We start from the raw sequence: 17,981 nt of genomic DNA on the forward strand, positions 1-17,981 counted from the left end.
TCCCATTGTTAATGCACGCATGCTCTCTAGTGCTATCTAAAATTACCTTTGAAAAATATGGTATTTGTTTTAAAAGACAAAAATATTAGAGACTAATCACTATACTAATTAGACAATGTACAGTGTAAAAACAATTAATATGAATAACTAACTGGAAGGATGTATGAGTAGGTTTTTGTTTCCTTTAGTTAGTTTAAACCCAGAAAGCATGTGGCGCTTCCTAGTTATGCAGAGCTACTGCACTGAAAATTAGTACATAGTAAATTAAATTCATTACTATTAGTATATTTATTGATGTTAACCATTCCTACTTTTTTGGTTTAAAAACTTCCATGCTGCATTTACCTGTCTAGCAAAGACTTACTGAGTCCCACTCAGAGACACTTTATTGAGGTGGTATGTTATCGTGATCACTATTGGTTGTTTTTACCAAATAGGATTCTAGGTTCTTGGCAAAATCAAAGGGTATTCCTAATAATGTCTTATTTATGGCCATTAGCAAACTTGTGTTAAAGCCTTTTTGTGATGATTAAAGCAGCAATGTCTTTTCTGACTTGACTGTGGAACACTTCAGTGACTGCTTCTCAGAAAAAACAAATAGATTTCCCCCATCAGACAATCATAGTACCAGAGAAAATATGGAACAGATTATTCCTCTCGCAAATATAACGATGATAGCTATTTCCCGAAATCAAGTCCAGCTATTTACATTGCTTCCCACAGTGGGTGGGACCCAGTTTACTTCCTTCCACTTAACTTTAATTTGCCTGGAACGGTATTTTTGGTGTAATTTGTCTGCAGAAATTGATACATCAGTGATATTTGTTCACATCTATAGATTATTAAGATTAAGATGGACAAAAAGCCATTCATGCATTTTGTTTGAATTGGCATTGTTTTAGAAGTAGATCATATAAACTTCTAAAGACAAATTCAGCCATAGTAAAAGCAGGTGCAGCTCCATTGCCTTCAGTGGAGTTAAACATACTTTCCCTGTGGCTAAATTTAGCCTCATTCTAATGTATGAGCAAGCCACAGACACTGGTTGAAGAACTGCATTAACTTCTTGGAATAGGAATAAGAATTCACGCTGGCTCACTCCATTTCAACTTTCAAGTGAATTCTTTGAGTAACAGGTTCATAAAGGTCCTGATCATAAAAAGATCCTGATCAGAAAATGAAGGAATTTGGTGGATAATACAGATATTCCACTCAGATTTGCACATTTAATAACTGATCAGGTGATCTGATTTAGTAGCATTATTGTACTATAAAATAAAATGTATATGTCACATTTATTTCATTCTCTCCTCCTCTCTGGCTGATTAGTATAAATTGCATTTCATGCCACTCAGCACAAGTAGTTAATGCATGATATGTCTATCTAGAATTTTGGCAGATTGCAATAAAAGTACTGTAAGTTTTCACTATGTATGATTATTACTAATTATTTATACCCCTATTTAGTTTTTACTAATTTCATGGTATTACACTACAACCATGGGGTTCATTTCTGCCTAGCCGTATCCCCCTCCAGTCAGACCATTACACTTACCACGGGGCAGAAAAACTATAGAGGAAAACAAATCCCCAATTTACCTGTTTTTAATGTTGTATTTAAATAACTTGAAAGGAATATGGAATATTTAGGACCCAGTAGCATCCGAACAAAAACAGGAGTTTTTTTCATACTAGACCATTCATCTGAGGCCTTTCTGAGTTTCCACTAGGTTCTTTGAAACTGGCTTTGCTAGCGCTAAAGACAGAAATCACAGAAGAAACCACGCCCCCCCCCCTTTTCCTCCCCTTTTTTCTCACGGCATTTTACAATGTAGATTTTCACTAGTGCTAATGTGGCTGTGAAAAAAAGTTAGATCCTGCAACATCCTGTGTGACTGACTGTGTCTCAGGAGACAGGCAGAGCAAACCACTGCTCCCCTCTTCTTCCTCTTCCCCCCCCCCCCCCGTGTTAGAGGTGGACAAGCAGAAAAGAATGAGAAGCAGTCAGGGACATGGCTCCATCCTTTTCCTGGCAATCCATTGGGCAGTGGAGCTAGCTGGGTATAGGGGGCAGGTAAGATGCACCCCTTTCTTGGTTGCTGTAAATTACTTCCCTCCTTCCACCTCAGAAGTATCTTGCACTGGGCCTGAACCTCTATCTAGTTCTAACTCTTAGAAAGTAGAGATGGAAAAGATCTATCATATTGTGTAGTCTCTTCCTATCTTCGTGCAGGATTGTAAACTCCCTGAGAGGAACTGTGTCTTCCTTTATGTTCTGTCTAGAACAAAATACAGTGTCAGCATTCACCAAATAACAATACCATACATTTTCTCTTAATTCCTTTATATTTAAGTTGCTGTAGTGGTGGAGCTTTCACTTCTTTGGGGGTAAAATGTGAAGGTGTGAATTTGAAGTGGTGAAGGAATCTTGAAGTCATAGTCGTATAGTGTATCTTTTGCATGGATGAGACCATATTTGAATGGCACTGAACACCTATTTACAAAAGCAGATTCCATGAATGTGTCACCAGATTCTAAATCCAGGAGTATGTGCTGTATGTTTTATATATTTAAAATATGTATTTAAATATATTTATTTTAAAAAATTAAAAATTATATTCAGTGGATTTAATGCTTATGAAGGGGAAGGAATGATAGCACTATCTATATACATGGTTCAAGCAAGATCTGTATATGTTTTATCCAGAAAACTCTCCCAATGCACTTCAGGTCTGATGAGAAATGCACCTTATATTTCTGGGCTCCTTTTGAGCAGCAGCTGCCAGTCATGTCAAGTCTGTTGTAATTTTATGATGTGGGCTTCTGTCCACCAAAGATTAGGATAAAATCTCCAAATTAATGTTAACATGTTACTTACTTGAACCCAAGTAGATCTAGATCTGAAAGAGAGGTTCTGATCTTGTATTCCATAACAAGGTTCCCATTGACTGCAGTGAATACAGGATCAAGCCCAAAAGTACTAAGCCATTAACCACCTTGTCCTCCAGTACCTTTTGACAAAAAAAATTGCTCTTGTTATTCCCCAGTTCCATTTTTTAATCTTTTTAATTTAAGTAAGTTAAATATAATAATGTGGTAAAAGATTCACATTACATAGCATGGTTTATAACTCTGGAGGCTGCCCAGAGAACAGACGTGTAAAAACATAAATATAAAAAGCAATATTAAAGTTATCAGACGAGAGATTTTTCTATTAAGGGGGCAAATTAGTAAAGTCTACTGTCTTTTATGTAAGTTTTGCATATTTCCAAATATTTTAGATTGTAAGCTCTTTGGGGACAAGACTGTCATTTTCTATATGTTTGTAAAGTACCTAGCAGAATGGGGTTCTGACCTGGTTGGTCTTTAGGCACAAGTGCTGTATAAATTGAATGAGTTGCCCTGTTAGAATTTGCATAAAAGATATCATTTTTTATAATAGTGAGCTTCCAGGACTTGAAAGTGCATTTGGTAAATGGAATATTAGTGAAAGCCCTCCATTACAAAGTGATTGCTACTCTAGCAATGAGGAATAGCTCAGTGGAGAGGAGGCCAAAAAAGAATCAGTATTCACACTACATTATATCCATTATCACAACCAAAAATGCTAATTCTGGGGAAAGATTAACTGGTGCTTCAAAGATGTAAGAACAGTGAAGTGAAATATGCTGCCGGAAGCACTTAGCAACTTGACAGTGCCACCACATTAGCAGGGTTTTCCCTTGTAAATTCTGTGTGTCCCATCTCAGTTCCTTTTCTGCAGTCCTTGAGCCTCTTCTCCTGCAAGCTACTTTACAGATGTAAAAATTTCTCTGAGAAAAGTGTTCCAGATTCCTTAGATAGTCTCATTTGTAAAACTGTTGCATGCAGCTAATGCTAGAAAGCTGCTGTACTAACTGAATTTCAAGCTTTTTTTCTCCTCTCCGTTTTGTAAGATGCCACCAGGGAAACACCTGAGCCAGTTCACTTCACTTTTCAGTTGTTCTCACAGACTTAATCATAGGATGAACTTCCAACGTGATGTGGAAAATTGTTCTTCCTCCTAGCCCTCAACAACAGGGTTATCCTCACCATCTTCTTGTTTATTATGGAAGACGGTAATAATACTTTCTTGGTATCTGGGAATTATCTGACACTTACTCACTTGTATTGGCCAAACAGGAGGCCTTTTTTCCCCCTTCCCTTTTTTCCTGAAATTACAATGGGAGGGATTTTGCTGTCCAAAATCTTCCTTGATGCTGTGGCTCTTTTTGAACACTAATATATATATATATATATATATAGTCTGATTTTATTTTATTTGCATTAAATTGGTGGTATTTGGTCACTTTTGGAAGATAATCAAAAGATTCCAAACTTTTTTGAGTACATGCTCTAGCAATTTGTTTTTCAGAAATGCAACAGCCAATTCATTTATTTATTTTTTGTGTACAACTTTTGGAGTACTTGTTATTTTTCCTGCTATCCACATTTTGTTCTTGGCTTCAAAGCAACATGTCAGAAGAAAAGTTACAATTTCTTACTTTGGAAACTACTTTTATTGCAATTACTTGGAAGATACTAATAATATCAATCTAGCATCTTACCTAGTTACTACCCAATCTTCTTTGTTTTGAAGGGAGGTTACTAAGGTCATTTTTTGTTTGCCTTCCATTTTTCATAAGCTTTCTAATGCTGCAGAAGTATTAGGCTGTCACCGAGGATGAAGAAATTTCAATTAGAGAGGGGGAGATGACATTTAAATGACGCACATGAATGCTGTGGGCAGATTTCCTAAGTGTTTGTCTGCAGATTGGTGGACACAGAGGCTATAATAAGTTTATTTTTTTAAGATAAAAAATGACTGGAAGGTGTCAGAATAATACCACAGGCTGACAGTTTAGCTTCCATTTGTTAGGGATTGTAATCTTCTATTCATCTTTCAAAATTGTTCCTGAATAAAATTAGATAGTTTTTATGTTCCAGCAGGGTTAAAATACAACCAATTTCTGGCTCAACACCAAGAATATACAGTATTATAGCTATAATTTTAACTTACCGAGCAATGCAGGTTATAGAAATAGAAAAGGCTTATTGTTCCTGTTGTCCAGAAATGGATCTTTGATTGTAATTGTTTATAGTAGATTCAGGGCTTGTCTACATGATGGGGTAATGCACATTAATTGGTCTATGTAAACCCTGCAGGTGCACTTTAATGTAGTGCTGTGTGAAACAGTGCTATGTTAAAGCACCCTAGGACCTTTAGCGCGCACCAGCAGGTTCTGCATAGACCAAGTGATGTGAAACACACTGATGCTTTTTCGAACTCACTCCCCAGTAGAGTGCATTACCCCACTGTGTAGACAAGCCGTCTGTAACGCATTTTACATGTTTTTCCCAGACTGTTGTTGTTTTTTGGCACCAAGAAATGTCCTAGGCCCTTCACAAAAACAAGTAAATACATGATCTGTATGCCTAAAATGCTTATGCTATAAGGCCCCATCATACAGTCAAAGTAATTTTATATGGGACTAGTTCCATTAGGGAGGGTTTTAAGTTTTAACCATTTTTAACTACAGGGACCTAAAGAAACATCAAAAAGCCAGTAAAAACATTTAAAAATAGGTTATTTTTAAATGCTTCTGACTTTTAACCAATTCAATGGAAACACTTAAAACACGCACAAAAATAGTATCCAGAACCCTTTAGTAAGTGGTATGTGTGAGAAGGAAATATTTGGCTTCTCTTATCAAATCATGGGAATAAGTCCCCATTTTAACTGTATTTTTCAGCACAACTTGAACTGTGATGCTGGGACCAGCGGTTTCATAACTGAAACGCTAAACTGCATGTGAAGAAAAACTCACTAGATCAGTTATCTCACATCATATGATTTTATTATATTGTGATTAAATGTAACATGATAATCTAAACCAAGCTGTTGCCTTAAACTGCATGTTTTATTTGGCTGTTATACTGTTGTTGCTGGCCCAGTTTCAGTGAACTAGTCATTTTTATACATCCTGTTTGCTTACCTTCAGAATGAATATCTTTTAAAAATCCTGTTTACTGAAGATTTGGCTCAGCTAGCATGAGTTAGCCTACGGAATATATTGGATGGAAGATGAGTCTTTGATTCCTTTATCCTTCAGATTCTTTCTTTCTTTTTTTCTTTCTTTCTTTTTTTTTAAGACTGAGCTATCCTCTGGTTTGTGATCATCATGAACCGTTTTCCTAATGTTGACAGAGAAGAGCAAAGAGGTCACTGTCTTCAGGGGAAAAAAATTAAAGGATCTAAAAAAGATTAGAACCCCTTGCAGTGGATCAGTGTTGACCGAGTTGTTTAGGTATGCATAAAAGCATAATGCAGCGTAATTTGAGAGAGTTTATTGTCTTCATTTACAGAAACCTTAAAACTGTATTGAGTGGAGGTTTCTAATGATAGTCATCTTTTTAAATGCCTGGGGATTTTTCAAAGTTTCAGTTGCAAATGTTTGGGGAAAGATTTTGTTTTTTCTCCCTTCTCCCTATCCCCAAACAAGAGTCATATTGTTTTTTCACTGAAGGGATTATTGCCACAAATAGCTGTATGAATTTAGCTGAAGGGGAGATGAATCACAACAAAAGCTTTTCTAAAAACAAAATCTTAAGAAGTGACGCATTAAAGAAATTGAAGAGAGTTAAGTGTTCAAAATTATTCGGTTCAGTATTATTTTTCAGTCTTGTGAGTGTATTCAGCAAACCTAATCTCCCACCTTGTAAAAACTGATTTGATTTGCTGAAGCTCCATATTTGTTTATCCTTACCATTTTGATAAGAAAAACAGGAGTGCCTCAAGTAAGTTTAACATTCTAGGTCAAAGTACAGGTGTGCTGCTGTAGAAATTGCTTTTAGTGTTTGGGATGAGAGGTGGAGTAGCCTTTGATGTTTGGCCCCACCTTGATTACCCTGTCTGATACAGCATCTTTGTCCAATACCTAATATACAATGAGAGAAGCACAAAGGAGAATAATCATCATTACAGACTGGATTGTGAAATGTTGTCGTACATCTTCAGTGGTGTCTTTAAAATGTTACGTGTAATTAGTTCTCTTGAAAGCTGCTTGGTAGACAGCCCTTTAAGTTATCATCTTCTAGCCACAAAATACCTACAGCACAGGCAGTGGTAATGGAAATTCTCTATGTTGCCCCCATAATGTTTCTGACTCCTTTTCTGGAGGAGAGGACCTTTAGAGGGAGAGAGAGGTTTATTACTTACTATTTATTTGCACAGTTGCCCAAGCTTATTTGGGCAAATCAAGAGACAAGATCTTTGAGTACATTACATCCTAAATTCACTTTACATGACTATCCAATCTTTATGAATTGTCAGCAATGGGTGCCAGTTGTGATGGTGTGATAGAGAACAGTGCTACTTTCTTTGTTTTGTGATATGGGCAGGTGCCACTAAGAGCTTTACTGAGATGTTATAGAGAAACACAGCCATGCTTCATCAATCTGGTTTGAGCCACATACCTAGAGCTGAAATGTTCCGTATCTCGAGTCTCAAGTCCCCAGAAGCATCCAGTACTCCTTTTGTAAAGTGCCTTGATATACCTTGGCATAATATAGATTGTTGTTGGAATGACTAGGAGAGTTAATCATTTTGCTCTTAGTACAATTGTTGAAGCAGATTGTTTTCCTTTTTCATGTCAGTAGGAGTTGTCTAACCTTTTAAAAAGAAAGTTACACCCACTTCCCTTAGTGCCACCATCTGAAAGTGCACTTCCCACCATGTACTCTATAAACAACATTATATTTTAAAATAAAGGGTTATTTTTAAAAAAATATTTAACTGTCATTTCTGAGCCTACTGCATAGGTATTAATCTTACAGGAAAGTGGCAATAGTTCATATAAGGGATATATAGTGCTTACATTTGGTGCTTCTCAGGGCTGTCTCTGGATCACGTGGCAGCATGTGGCAGGATGTTCTTGCATTTAACTATTGAATTCTGTATTTTGGAACACTTTAAGTCATCAGTGATTAGAAAGTGACCGTGACTACAGAGGAAAATAAAGACAAAATGTAAAGTCCTTTGACTGTTAAGCTATGTATTTTGCACTATATTTCATTACTTTGCATATGTGTTTGAGCCCTGTTTTCTGCTACTTGTAAATTAGATTGTGACTTAAGCCACAACCTTTGCAGGAGGCGGTCTTGCAGAGCCACCCTGCAGCTTGTTTCCCAGGTAAGAAATCTGGCAGATTTTAGCCAGAATTCCTCCTAGAATTCCCTGGGAGTATGCTCCGCCAACTAGCTCCACCACCTTTAGGTAGGAAGTAATATGCATTCCCTCCTTCCACATGTACCCAGACAGCTTCTTCTGGTCAGTCAGAGACATGATCCTGCTCTCGCTAGACTTCACGTTTTGAGATGGCTAGTAGTTGCTCTCCAAGGAACTGTAGTGGTCCCTGCATAGGGGTGCAAGTGGAGGGTTCCTGGTACTCTTCTGCCTCTCCCATTCTATGTACAGCAGTGCATGTTCAGCTCCAGTCTGTTTTCCTCCTTTATGCTGTTCTTAATTTTAGGGCCAATCTGACATCATCCTGGAATAGTGTGTAAAACTAGTTTCACCGCCTGACTTTGCCACAAAGACCCACTTCTTCCACCAGACCCAGAAACTTAAGAAATGAAAAGACAACTAGGCTGATGTAGGGACAACAACTAATCAGAAGTGATCTCTTTCTTTGGGCCTTCCAGTGCATCTTGCCTTTTGGTAGCAGATCCTCAGCTGATGTAAATTATCATAGCTCCCTTGACATCTGCTCCCTGGGATAGGTTCTTCTGTCTTGATATTTGGTACTTGCACAGAATTGAGCACTCTGTCAGCAATTAACAAACACTAAATAATAATAATTATTATTAAAATGAACAGATAAGTTGGTTTTCTATCTTTTTATTGATCCTAATGGTTTATTAAGTCAAAGCATGATGGGAGAAAGAAGGTGGGATTCATTTAATATACAGAGGAAATTTAGTGTGACTCTGGAACAGGAAGTGCTTTCATAAGTCTCTAGCTTTTCCATCAGGTTGATTGGAAAGTTTTGGGGGTTTAAAGAAGTAAAGCCTCCAGTTGTAGAGTAGCTTATGTTGCTAGTTTTAGAATCTAGGGGAAGTTCTGTTGCCTGTGTTACAAAGAAGCTCAGACTAGATCAGTGGTTCTCAACCAGGGGTATGCAGAGATCTTCCAGGGGGCACATCAACTCATCTAGATATTTGCCTACTTTTACAGGCTGCATAAAAAGCACTAGCAAAGTCAATACAAGCTAAAATTTCATACAAACAATGACTTGTTTGTACGGCTGTATATAATATACACCGAAATATGAGTACTGTATTTATATTCCAATTGATTTACTTTATAATTATATGGTAAAAATGAGAAAGTAAGCAATTTTTCTGTAATAGTGTGCTCTGATACTTGTATTTTTATGTCTGATTTTTGTAAGCAAGTTGTTTTTAAGTGAGGTGAAATGTGGGGGTACGCCAGACAAATCAGACTCCTGAAAGTGGTACAGTAGCCTGGAAAGGTGGAAAGCTACTGGACTAGATGATCACAATGGTCCCTTATGGCCTTGGAGTCTATGAATCTGTAGTTAGTGAGACACTGGCCATAAATGTAGAAAGCTTCAGTTTCATGAATTGAGTACCTTCTTCTTACCATGATCGGAAATATCCAACTTCTCAAAATAACAAATATCAAAAGTTTCTAATGTCCTTCTCTTCCCACTTTCTCTTTTTGCTTTAATAATAAAACCTAACAAAGTTCTTACTGTGAGTTGGCATTGAAACCCACATGTCCATTGAAAAGCTCTATCTTCGAAATAGTTTTGTTTTTGTGAAGGCTGCTCTTAAGTTCCTGTCATCTTAAAATGACAACTCTAAAATGCTGGCACTTAGCATACACTGTAGTTAGCTGATTTACTGAGCTTTTATTAGTATTTTTGATACGGCATCTTTCATGTAATTGTTTCTGAGCATGTTGGGTTATTTCACCTTGATATACAATTAAAACATTCTCTACAGTCACACATTGTGTTATTGCCATTCATTAATTTGACATCACAAAAGTGTGATTCATATTGTTTCAAGGTTTGTTTTGAAAAGCTCTAGTTAATATTAGGCATATCATTATAGTGTACACAGCACAGAGACGTTTAACGTGTGATTTTTGTGACAGATGTGCAGGTGGTGCCAGCCAGATTTCATGTGTCTGTTTGAAGTAAATGTTTAATGAATAGAATATTTTGTCAGGCCATTATTTTGTTCCTATTTACATAACCATTACTTCTGCTTATGGGTTGCAAAATACGTTGAACAGTCGAGGGAGTTAATTTTTTTATATACCCTGTGACTAAGTTTGACTGAAGATTTTGTGTCCATAGTGACACAGCTACTGTTTTCTGGTAACTGTGTGGAACTGTAGTCTATTTAAAAAGGACCACTGAATCATGTTGTTTGGATTTGTCCAACAGGAAAAATGTATCATATAGTCACATAGTGTCTTATCATTAGATTTTTGTATCTTCACGGTATAACATTGCCTGATTGAGTGCTGTGGGACTTCCTCAGACTGGGCAAAATCCAGCTGTGGTGTATGTGGATCCCAATCCTATGGAAATCACTGGGCCAAATATTGCAATGACACAAATTTTGGTGGCATTGATTGTATATTGAATGTAAGTGGTAAAATAAGGTAATTTGCACCATTGTAACATTCACTGGGTGTGAAAAATGAATGTAACATACATGCCAAGGAGAAGGAATGTGATGTGTATCAGGCAAAACCATTAACGAGAGGATGTAAGACAAGTGTGTGTGACTACTTTGCACATCATCAGGTGGGCGCTGATCCAGAAACCACAACTTTTTGGTCTGTTACGTTTAAAAAAAAATTATTTGATTTTCCCCAAATTTGGTAAATAGAAAGCAGAGTGCATTCATACCCATAGATCACTGTTACTCGTGACCTAGGTGCTACTCCATCAAAGCACTTCAGCATGTGTTTAACAGTTAGCATGTGAGTAGCCCGATTGACTTCAGGGGGACTACTCAAGTGAAGCAAGTACTTAAGTACTTTGCTACATCCGCATCCCTAGGGCCAGACCCAAACCCCACGAAAGTGAATAGAATTATTTTTTGTCAATTTCAGTAAGATTTGTATCTGGTCCTTACCTCCCTATATACTAATAACATCTGTGAACTTTTAGTAAAATGAAATGAAGAGTTCATCTGTCAGCTAGTGGATATTGCAGGGCTCACTATGGTCTTCCCTTACATATTTCTAGTTGCTACTTTCCTTGATAAACCTCCTCTTTAGCCCCTTAGGGTGAAATCCTATCCCCTCTGAAATCAATGGGTGTTTTGCCATTAACTTCAACTGGGCCAGGATTTCATGGTATGTAAATTACCTTCACTTTACATATCCACTGAATGTTAACATGGTGCATGGTAGTCTACTTTTCCTCTTTCTGACTTACAGCCAGTTTTCTGACCAGTTTACAGTCAATGTGTAATTTGTAAGTACATCACCATTTACCTCTTGGTTAGAATTTGGTCTACCAGAATGCAACAGGATCATGTAAGGACACATCCAACAAATACATACTGATGTGGACCTAAAATAAATTCCATAATTTCTAATTTTCCTACAAGTTAGTCTTGCCAGACCACATATGAGTTCTGTAAAATATGGTATTTTTTCTACTAATTTTAAGACTAGTGGCGTATTAGCAAACCTAATTTATGACAAATTTGTAGTCATATTATAAGATGTATTTTTTGTTTGCTTGTTTTAGATTAATTAAGAAAAGGAATGACGACACCAAGGGTTTTATTATTATAATGCCCCAAAGTCTTCTAGATGCTTCACAGAAAAATAAGAGACACATTTCCTACCTTTAAGAATTTACAATTTAGATGAAGAAAAGTGAGATGAAACAAAAGGGAACAGGGAACTATCTGCACGTGTTATAGATACAAGCTCATGAGTTACCTGACTATCCAGCATGTCTTGATAGTGTGGTGTTTTTTAAATGTTAAATTAATGGGTGGAGGGGGTTCAATAATTTGTGTTTTATTGTTTAAAATTAAAACCAATTTGACATTTTAAAAGAGAAGTGTCATAGGAAACATTCTTTTAAAAGGACATAGTCAAGGGAGTTTTCATAATAAAATAATTGTTTTACATACTTGTTCATAATCTTAAAAGCTTGAAAATGAAAACTCTCCTACCTAGGGTCCCCCCTCCTTTTCACTTGCATAATGGTTTGTTATTCTAGGGTTACTCATGAGTGTTGTGCTTTTTGGCATTGATATATTTTTCAGAAAAAAGAGAATTGAAGCATTTGTTTTGAAAAAAGAAAAACACATTTAAAGAATTACATGGACTTTGCAAACAGATATAAGAAAATGAAAGGTAGGTCAAATTTTGGGCCTACAAATCTGACAGTGTCCCTTTCATTTTAACATTAATGCTTTATTTGACAAAAGTTAATGATTCTTATAGTATTACATTAAGCAATGGCAGACAGATGTAAAAATAATATTGTTTATCTTAATAGCTGATTTTCTTCCATTTAGGTATGGTGTTTTAAAATGCCAATGAATGGCTGCTAATGACAGCCTGATTAGACATTTTCTCCCTTTATTTGTGGAATCAGACTACTTTACTTACAGTTTTTTAAAAATATGTTAGTTGCTGAGAAAGTGCTTAAAGTGAAGGATCAGTGACTAAAATACAGATGGGTCTGCTAAGGACCCAGAGAATGCTGCGTTTTAGCATCCTTCAGTGTTTACATCAACCTTTCATTTTATTTCACCAAAAGACCTTAGCTGAAACTTGGTGTACAGAATCTTAGTTCAGGAATGATGGTGGTTGTGTGTGTGTGCGTATTGAGGTTTTTGTTTAACAAATGTTGGGTGGCTTATCCATTTGTTAAGCTACCAGAGAATAAGAAAAATAAATGCTGTGGATTCATGTCAGGACCGGACGGATGATTTGTAGGGCACAACTACCAGGGGAATGAAGAGAATTGGGCATAAGTTGACTTCCCCTCCAAACTGGTGTCAGAGTGGGTGATGATCAGGTCATTATTGACTCTCTTGTCAGATACTATAACTGAAAACTGGCTTCACACTAGATTAGAATATGCCGTTGTTTTTTTTTTTTAAATAACCATCCCAATATTCAGTTCTCAAAGGCACTATTATATGCCTATATGTAACAGCTACTCTGCATGTGTGTCGCTACTGTGCATGGGTATGTGTATTGTATTGTAGTAGTATTGATCTTTTATTTTGGTAAGATATGAACAGTTGTTGACACAATCGCTTTGTTGTGGTGAGGAAACTTTAGCCTCAATGGTTTTTTGTATGGGCAAGACAGACTTGTGTCTGTGATTGCTGGATTGAGGCCTATTGAATTTTGAGCTGCTAGCAGAGGATTTTTTTCTTAAATACATTTAAATAACATTAAGGGCCTGTCTTATACCCACCAAAACCAGCAAATTCAGAGTTAAGGCTTCTCACTCCATCTTAAATGCACATCACTGTGCCTGGCTTTTCCAGCACCATATGGTACTGGGAGATGACAAACTGTCCTCAGAAACCAAAAACACCTAGGCAAAAAGTTTACCACATGACTGCCCTGAACATTCCAGGTATGTCCATTTACAATGCACCTGCTGTGCTGGTGAATGTTCCATGTATGTCTTAACATTCCATTGATTTCAGTGGAATGTTAATGGATGATAGCAATGCACAGCAGGTATGGTGGAAAACTAGCAGTAAAAAGGGGAAGAGTAAGGATGCAGTGAGAAGCTTCAACTTTGAATTTCCTGGCTTTGGTGAGTCTCAGTCAGACTCTTAATGTTGTTTTAATGTATTTTTTGTGTTTAATTTTTAGTAAAAATTTGAACACGATCCAGGCTACAGAGGTTGCAGTGGATAAGAAGTTTAAAAGCTTTGGTTCAAGATTACAGGAGACTGCAAGAAAAGTTAAAGACATGGAAATGAGGATCAAGTGACAGGATGCTATTTTGCCTGAGAATACTGAAGATTGTAAAGCATTGAGAAATCGAATTCATGACTCTGGAAATCAGGCTCAGATTAAGAAATGTCAGGTTGGTAGGGGTTCCTGAAAGTTTGGAGTTAGGATAAACTGAGATTTGTTTTTTAATCATGCATTGTGAAGCTGCTGGGATTGGGGGATAGATGGTTTTAAAGTTCTTCTGCCTTTATTGTGTATTATGATATACCATGTACCTGGAAAAGCCAACCAAGCAAAATTGGCTGAGTTTAGAATTTGTAGTTCAAGAATCCCATTTTATCCACATTACAGTTATTCTTTTTCGGCATTGGGCTGCATGTTTTATTTTAATACACGCATGGAAAATATTGCCCTTGAATACACATTGCTTTATCCTGCCACTTGGAGGGGTTTGCTGCAGAGAGAGACCAGAAACATGGTACACCATAACATTTCTAGTTAAGAAATAGACAGAATCTATTTGGGTACAAACAAATGGTGGAAGAAATGGTTTTTTGTTCATAAGATTCTGATTCATAGTGAAACTGTGTTTTTCCATATGTAAACTTTAAATAGTTATTGCCACTCAGATTAAATTACTGTAAATTCATTTAAGTATTGAGTTATTGTCTGTAGTTCAGTGGTATGGTATTCATGCTGAAAAGTTGTGCAACAGGAAGTTTAGCCTGAAGTTTAGGGTGGGTTTTGGCAAACAAAGGATTAGCTGTGTTTTCCTGGTCAAGGTAATTGGTTAGACTTAAATTCTGAGGGCTTTATTGGCTACATCCAGTTTGAAGTTTTGTAGAGTAGAAATGTACTTCAAGTTATTTGTGTTACTTTTCCTTTTATATCATGGATCTGAGTCTGGTATATCACTTATGCCAATGTTAAACAGGGGTACCTCACTCACAATCCATGGAGTTACACTGGCATAAATGAAAGCAGGACCAGGGCCCATGTGTATTTTGTAATGATCCTCTTTTGGAGGAATTCTTGTTTTAAGAAGTGCTATTCTGTTGCATTAGCAGGTCAGTATTTTGTGAACTCCAGGATTGGTTTTGTCTGGAAAGTGACTGTAAAAATGGCTTTTTCTTACTCAACCATTTTGCTCTATGTGTTTATTCAGAGTCATGTCTGCTGTTCTAATGAGAAAAATAAATTTTATTACTTTCATATTAGTGTTGCAAAGCTACTAGAGAGGCAAGGTGGGTGAGGTAATAACTTTTACTTCTCTTGGTGAAAGAAACAAGCTTTCGAGCTGTCACAGAGCTCTTCTGAGTTGTATCATATATTGGTTCATCATAGTAGCTTTGGTGCCAAAGTTCCAGTTGCAGTATCTTTATTACCGGTGATGAAGCATGAGCCAAAAAGAATCCAATTTCTCTCTCAGACTCAGACTAGGTTTGCTCGACTGAAAAAACATCTTTTGCTTGTGAAGTAAGCACAGTTGATAAGCAAGGCAATAAACCTGGAATCCCACAATTATTATTTTTACGGTTCCTTTTCAAAGTGTAATTGTACTTTATTGCACTGAGGGTTACATATCAGTATACCAGGAGTGATTCTGTAAGTAACTTTACTTTGAGGGCATGCCAGAGTTCCAGGTGAATTTACAACAGGGGCTTTACAGTGGAAGTTTCCATTGAAAAGGATCAGTAATTGTCAGGGTAGTGAAAATATTAAGTTATATATTCGTTGTGGTAGTCACGTATTGTGTCATGCACTAGCATATGATGTACTTATAAGAAAATACTACTAATATCAAGGATAATACATGGTCCTTTGTGTATGGGGCAAATGACTATGTTAAGCTCTCCTAGATACATGATTCAAAAAAAGCCAAAAAGAAAAGGTCCACATTTTTGTTTTAATCATACTTAATTTTTGTAGCTGCTCGAAATATTTGTATATTGAAATGAGCACTGAAATTCTTGGTGGTATGTGCCAGAAATGTCACTAAATAGAACCCTGCTGTCTTACCACTGTAATACATAATGAAAATTGACATGCTTGTTCCTTTCTTGAGAGAGAAGGGTTTTCATGAGCATCTCATCCACAGAGCAGCATTGCTGGTAGATACCTTACCATCTCTCGTGTTCTGTGAATAATACAGTGCTACTACATTGGCATGACCAATTTGCTGAGAAGGCATTGGGACCAAACAGATTTAGGTGGTGACCAGATATGAAAGGGTTAGTAAAAATCCATTGCACTTCTGTTCTAAATTTGAGAGATCCTGCTGCTGTTTGCTATTGAAAGGGGGACAAAAATATTTAGTCGCATTTAAATTTAAATTGAAGCCAAGAGTTATTTCTAGATGCCTCTCAAGGAATTACATGTCATCTAAAAAAAAGCATGACTAGAGAAATAATTGGAAAGAGTATTAAGTGGATTTAAATTTTGCTGATTTTGTTTTAATCCTTTTTTTCTTTCAAAAGTAAAACTGTTTGAGTAAGTAAATGGCTTAATTTACCATAGGACTAGACTGCATGTTTTCAGTCTGCCCGGAGTAAGGGGCAACAAATAGCAGCACTGCCCCAAGAACAGACCAGAGAATGAACTGTGACTTTGAGTCATAGTTTGTTTACTGGCTCCCCCCACTCTTGTTCCCCACTTCAGCTCTAGTGGGGAAGTAATCTGCTACTGGTATGGGCCAATGGTAGATTCCCCTCCATGGCAGCTCAGTTTTTTGTCAGCACTTTTTTTTTTTTTTTTTTTTTTGGGGGGGCGGGAGGGGGGATGATAGCCAGGGTTCCACCTGTGCTCTGCCCGCTTGTACGGTAGACAGAGTAGCAGCCCCACAGAGGCTGCTCTGTCCCCCATAGTCTGCCCTGTGAAGCAAGTAACCTGTGCAAACATTGGAGGGGCCGGAGACCTGCATGCCCCTTCGCTCTCTTGCAGTAATTTTTAGGCAAATTGTTTAGCAAATGCATAAATTAAATTCATACTATATCAGAAGTTTTAGGAATTTCAAGACTGCTTCTATTTGCAGTAGTTCAAACTGCATGTACTGTAGGGGAAACACTACAGTATTCCCTTCCTCTTGTCTTCATTTTTCCTTGTCTCTTTGAGAGTCATTTTCCTATAAATATAATGGTTTAATATTATTGAAGGTTATAGGAATATTCCTTCAATTAGGTTTGCATACTTATAATTTCTATGCCATTAAAAAGATTCTCAAAGTATTTTCATTATGTTCCTTAAATATTTTTTCTCAATATTGCTTATAGCACCTTGGCATCTTGAAAATGAACCTTAACTCATTATTTCCCCCACCACTCAATATGTGTATTTCTTTGTTATCATACTGTTGTTGTTCCTGATTGCAGCTACTGGTTTCGTTTTAGGAAAAAAAACAAGTACTAATGTATTTATTTTGATAAATCTCACAGAAGACTTTTATGGAATTTGTAAATTTAAAAAAGAACTATTTTGGAGTCATGGATCTCCAGCAAATCACACACGATTGCATTAATCATTTCTCAGTGTGATTTTAGTCTCAGCAAATCATCATTATCTGTATACATGTAAACTGAATGCTCAGTGACCTATGTTACATTATTCCATAAGCTTCACTGTCATAGGCCTGGAGAATATTTTTGTCACGCTATCTCGAGATTGCAAAGTAGTGGAATCCTATCAGAGTACAAACCTTGGGTAAAATGTCACAGATGCTACTTGGTAGTGCAGTGATGCCTCCTTTAGCAAATGACAGTACTATTTCCTTGTTGTTTTCAGCCTTTTGCAGTTCAGGGCCTAGGATCTTGAGCCTGCTCTATTATTTTTATTTCCTAGATGGCCTCAGAACGTAGCAACACAAACCTATCCAGTGACTCCTTCCCAGCGCTTTCTTGTTTTCTTTATTTTATTGTTTGCTGCTGAGAATATGTTTCTACTTCACAGGCTTTTACCTCTTGAAATCTCTATTTGC

At 36.9% G+C, this 17,981-nt stretch overlaps 1 protein-coding gene across 20 annotated transcripts in view; it reads left to right on the top strand.

Moving 5' to 3' along the window:
- CTBP1 (C-terminal binding protein 1) overlaps nt 1-17,981 on the top strand; it is a 385,409-nt gene that overhangs the window by 315,370 nt on the left and 52,058 nt on the right. For 5 of the 20 annotated variants that reach the window (XM_067567711.1, XM_067567712.1, XM_067567713.1 and 2 more), the window contains one exon: nt 12,349-12,439. The exons of 10 other annotated variants lie outside the window; for them this stretch is intronic. In XM_067567711.1, the coding sequence (XP_067423812.1) occupies nt 12,406-12,439 (34 nt within the window). In that variant the 5' untranslated portion in view covers nt 12,349-12,405. Of the gene's footprint in view, nt 1-12,348; nt 12,440-13,927; nt 14,145-17,981 lie in introns of all 20 variants that reach the window. 5 more of the 20 variants (XM_067567714.1, XM_067567716.1, XM_067567715.1 and 2 more) reach the window with 2 other exon arrangements.

This window comes from Emydura macquarii, unplaced genomic scaffold (genome assembly GCF_026122565.2).
Source record: "Emydura macquarii macquarii isolate MOO-44397 ecotype Brisbane River unplaced genomic scaffold, CSIRO-AGI_Emac_v2 contig_2795, whole genome shotgun sequence".
NCBI lineage: Eukaryota > Metazoa > Chordata > Testudines > Chelidae > Emydura > Emydura macquarii.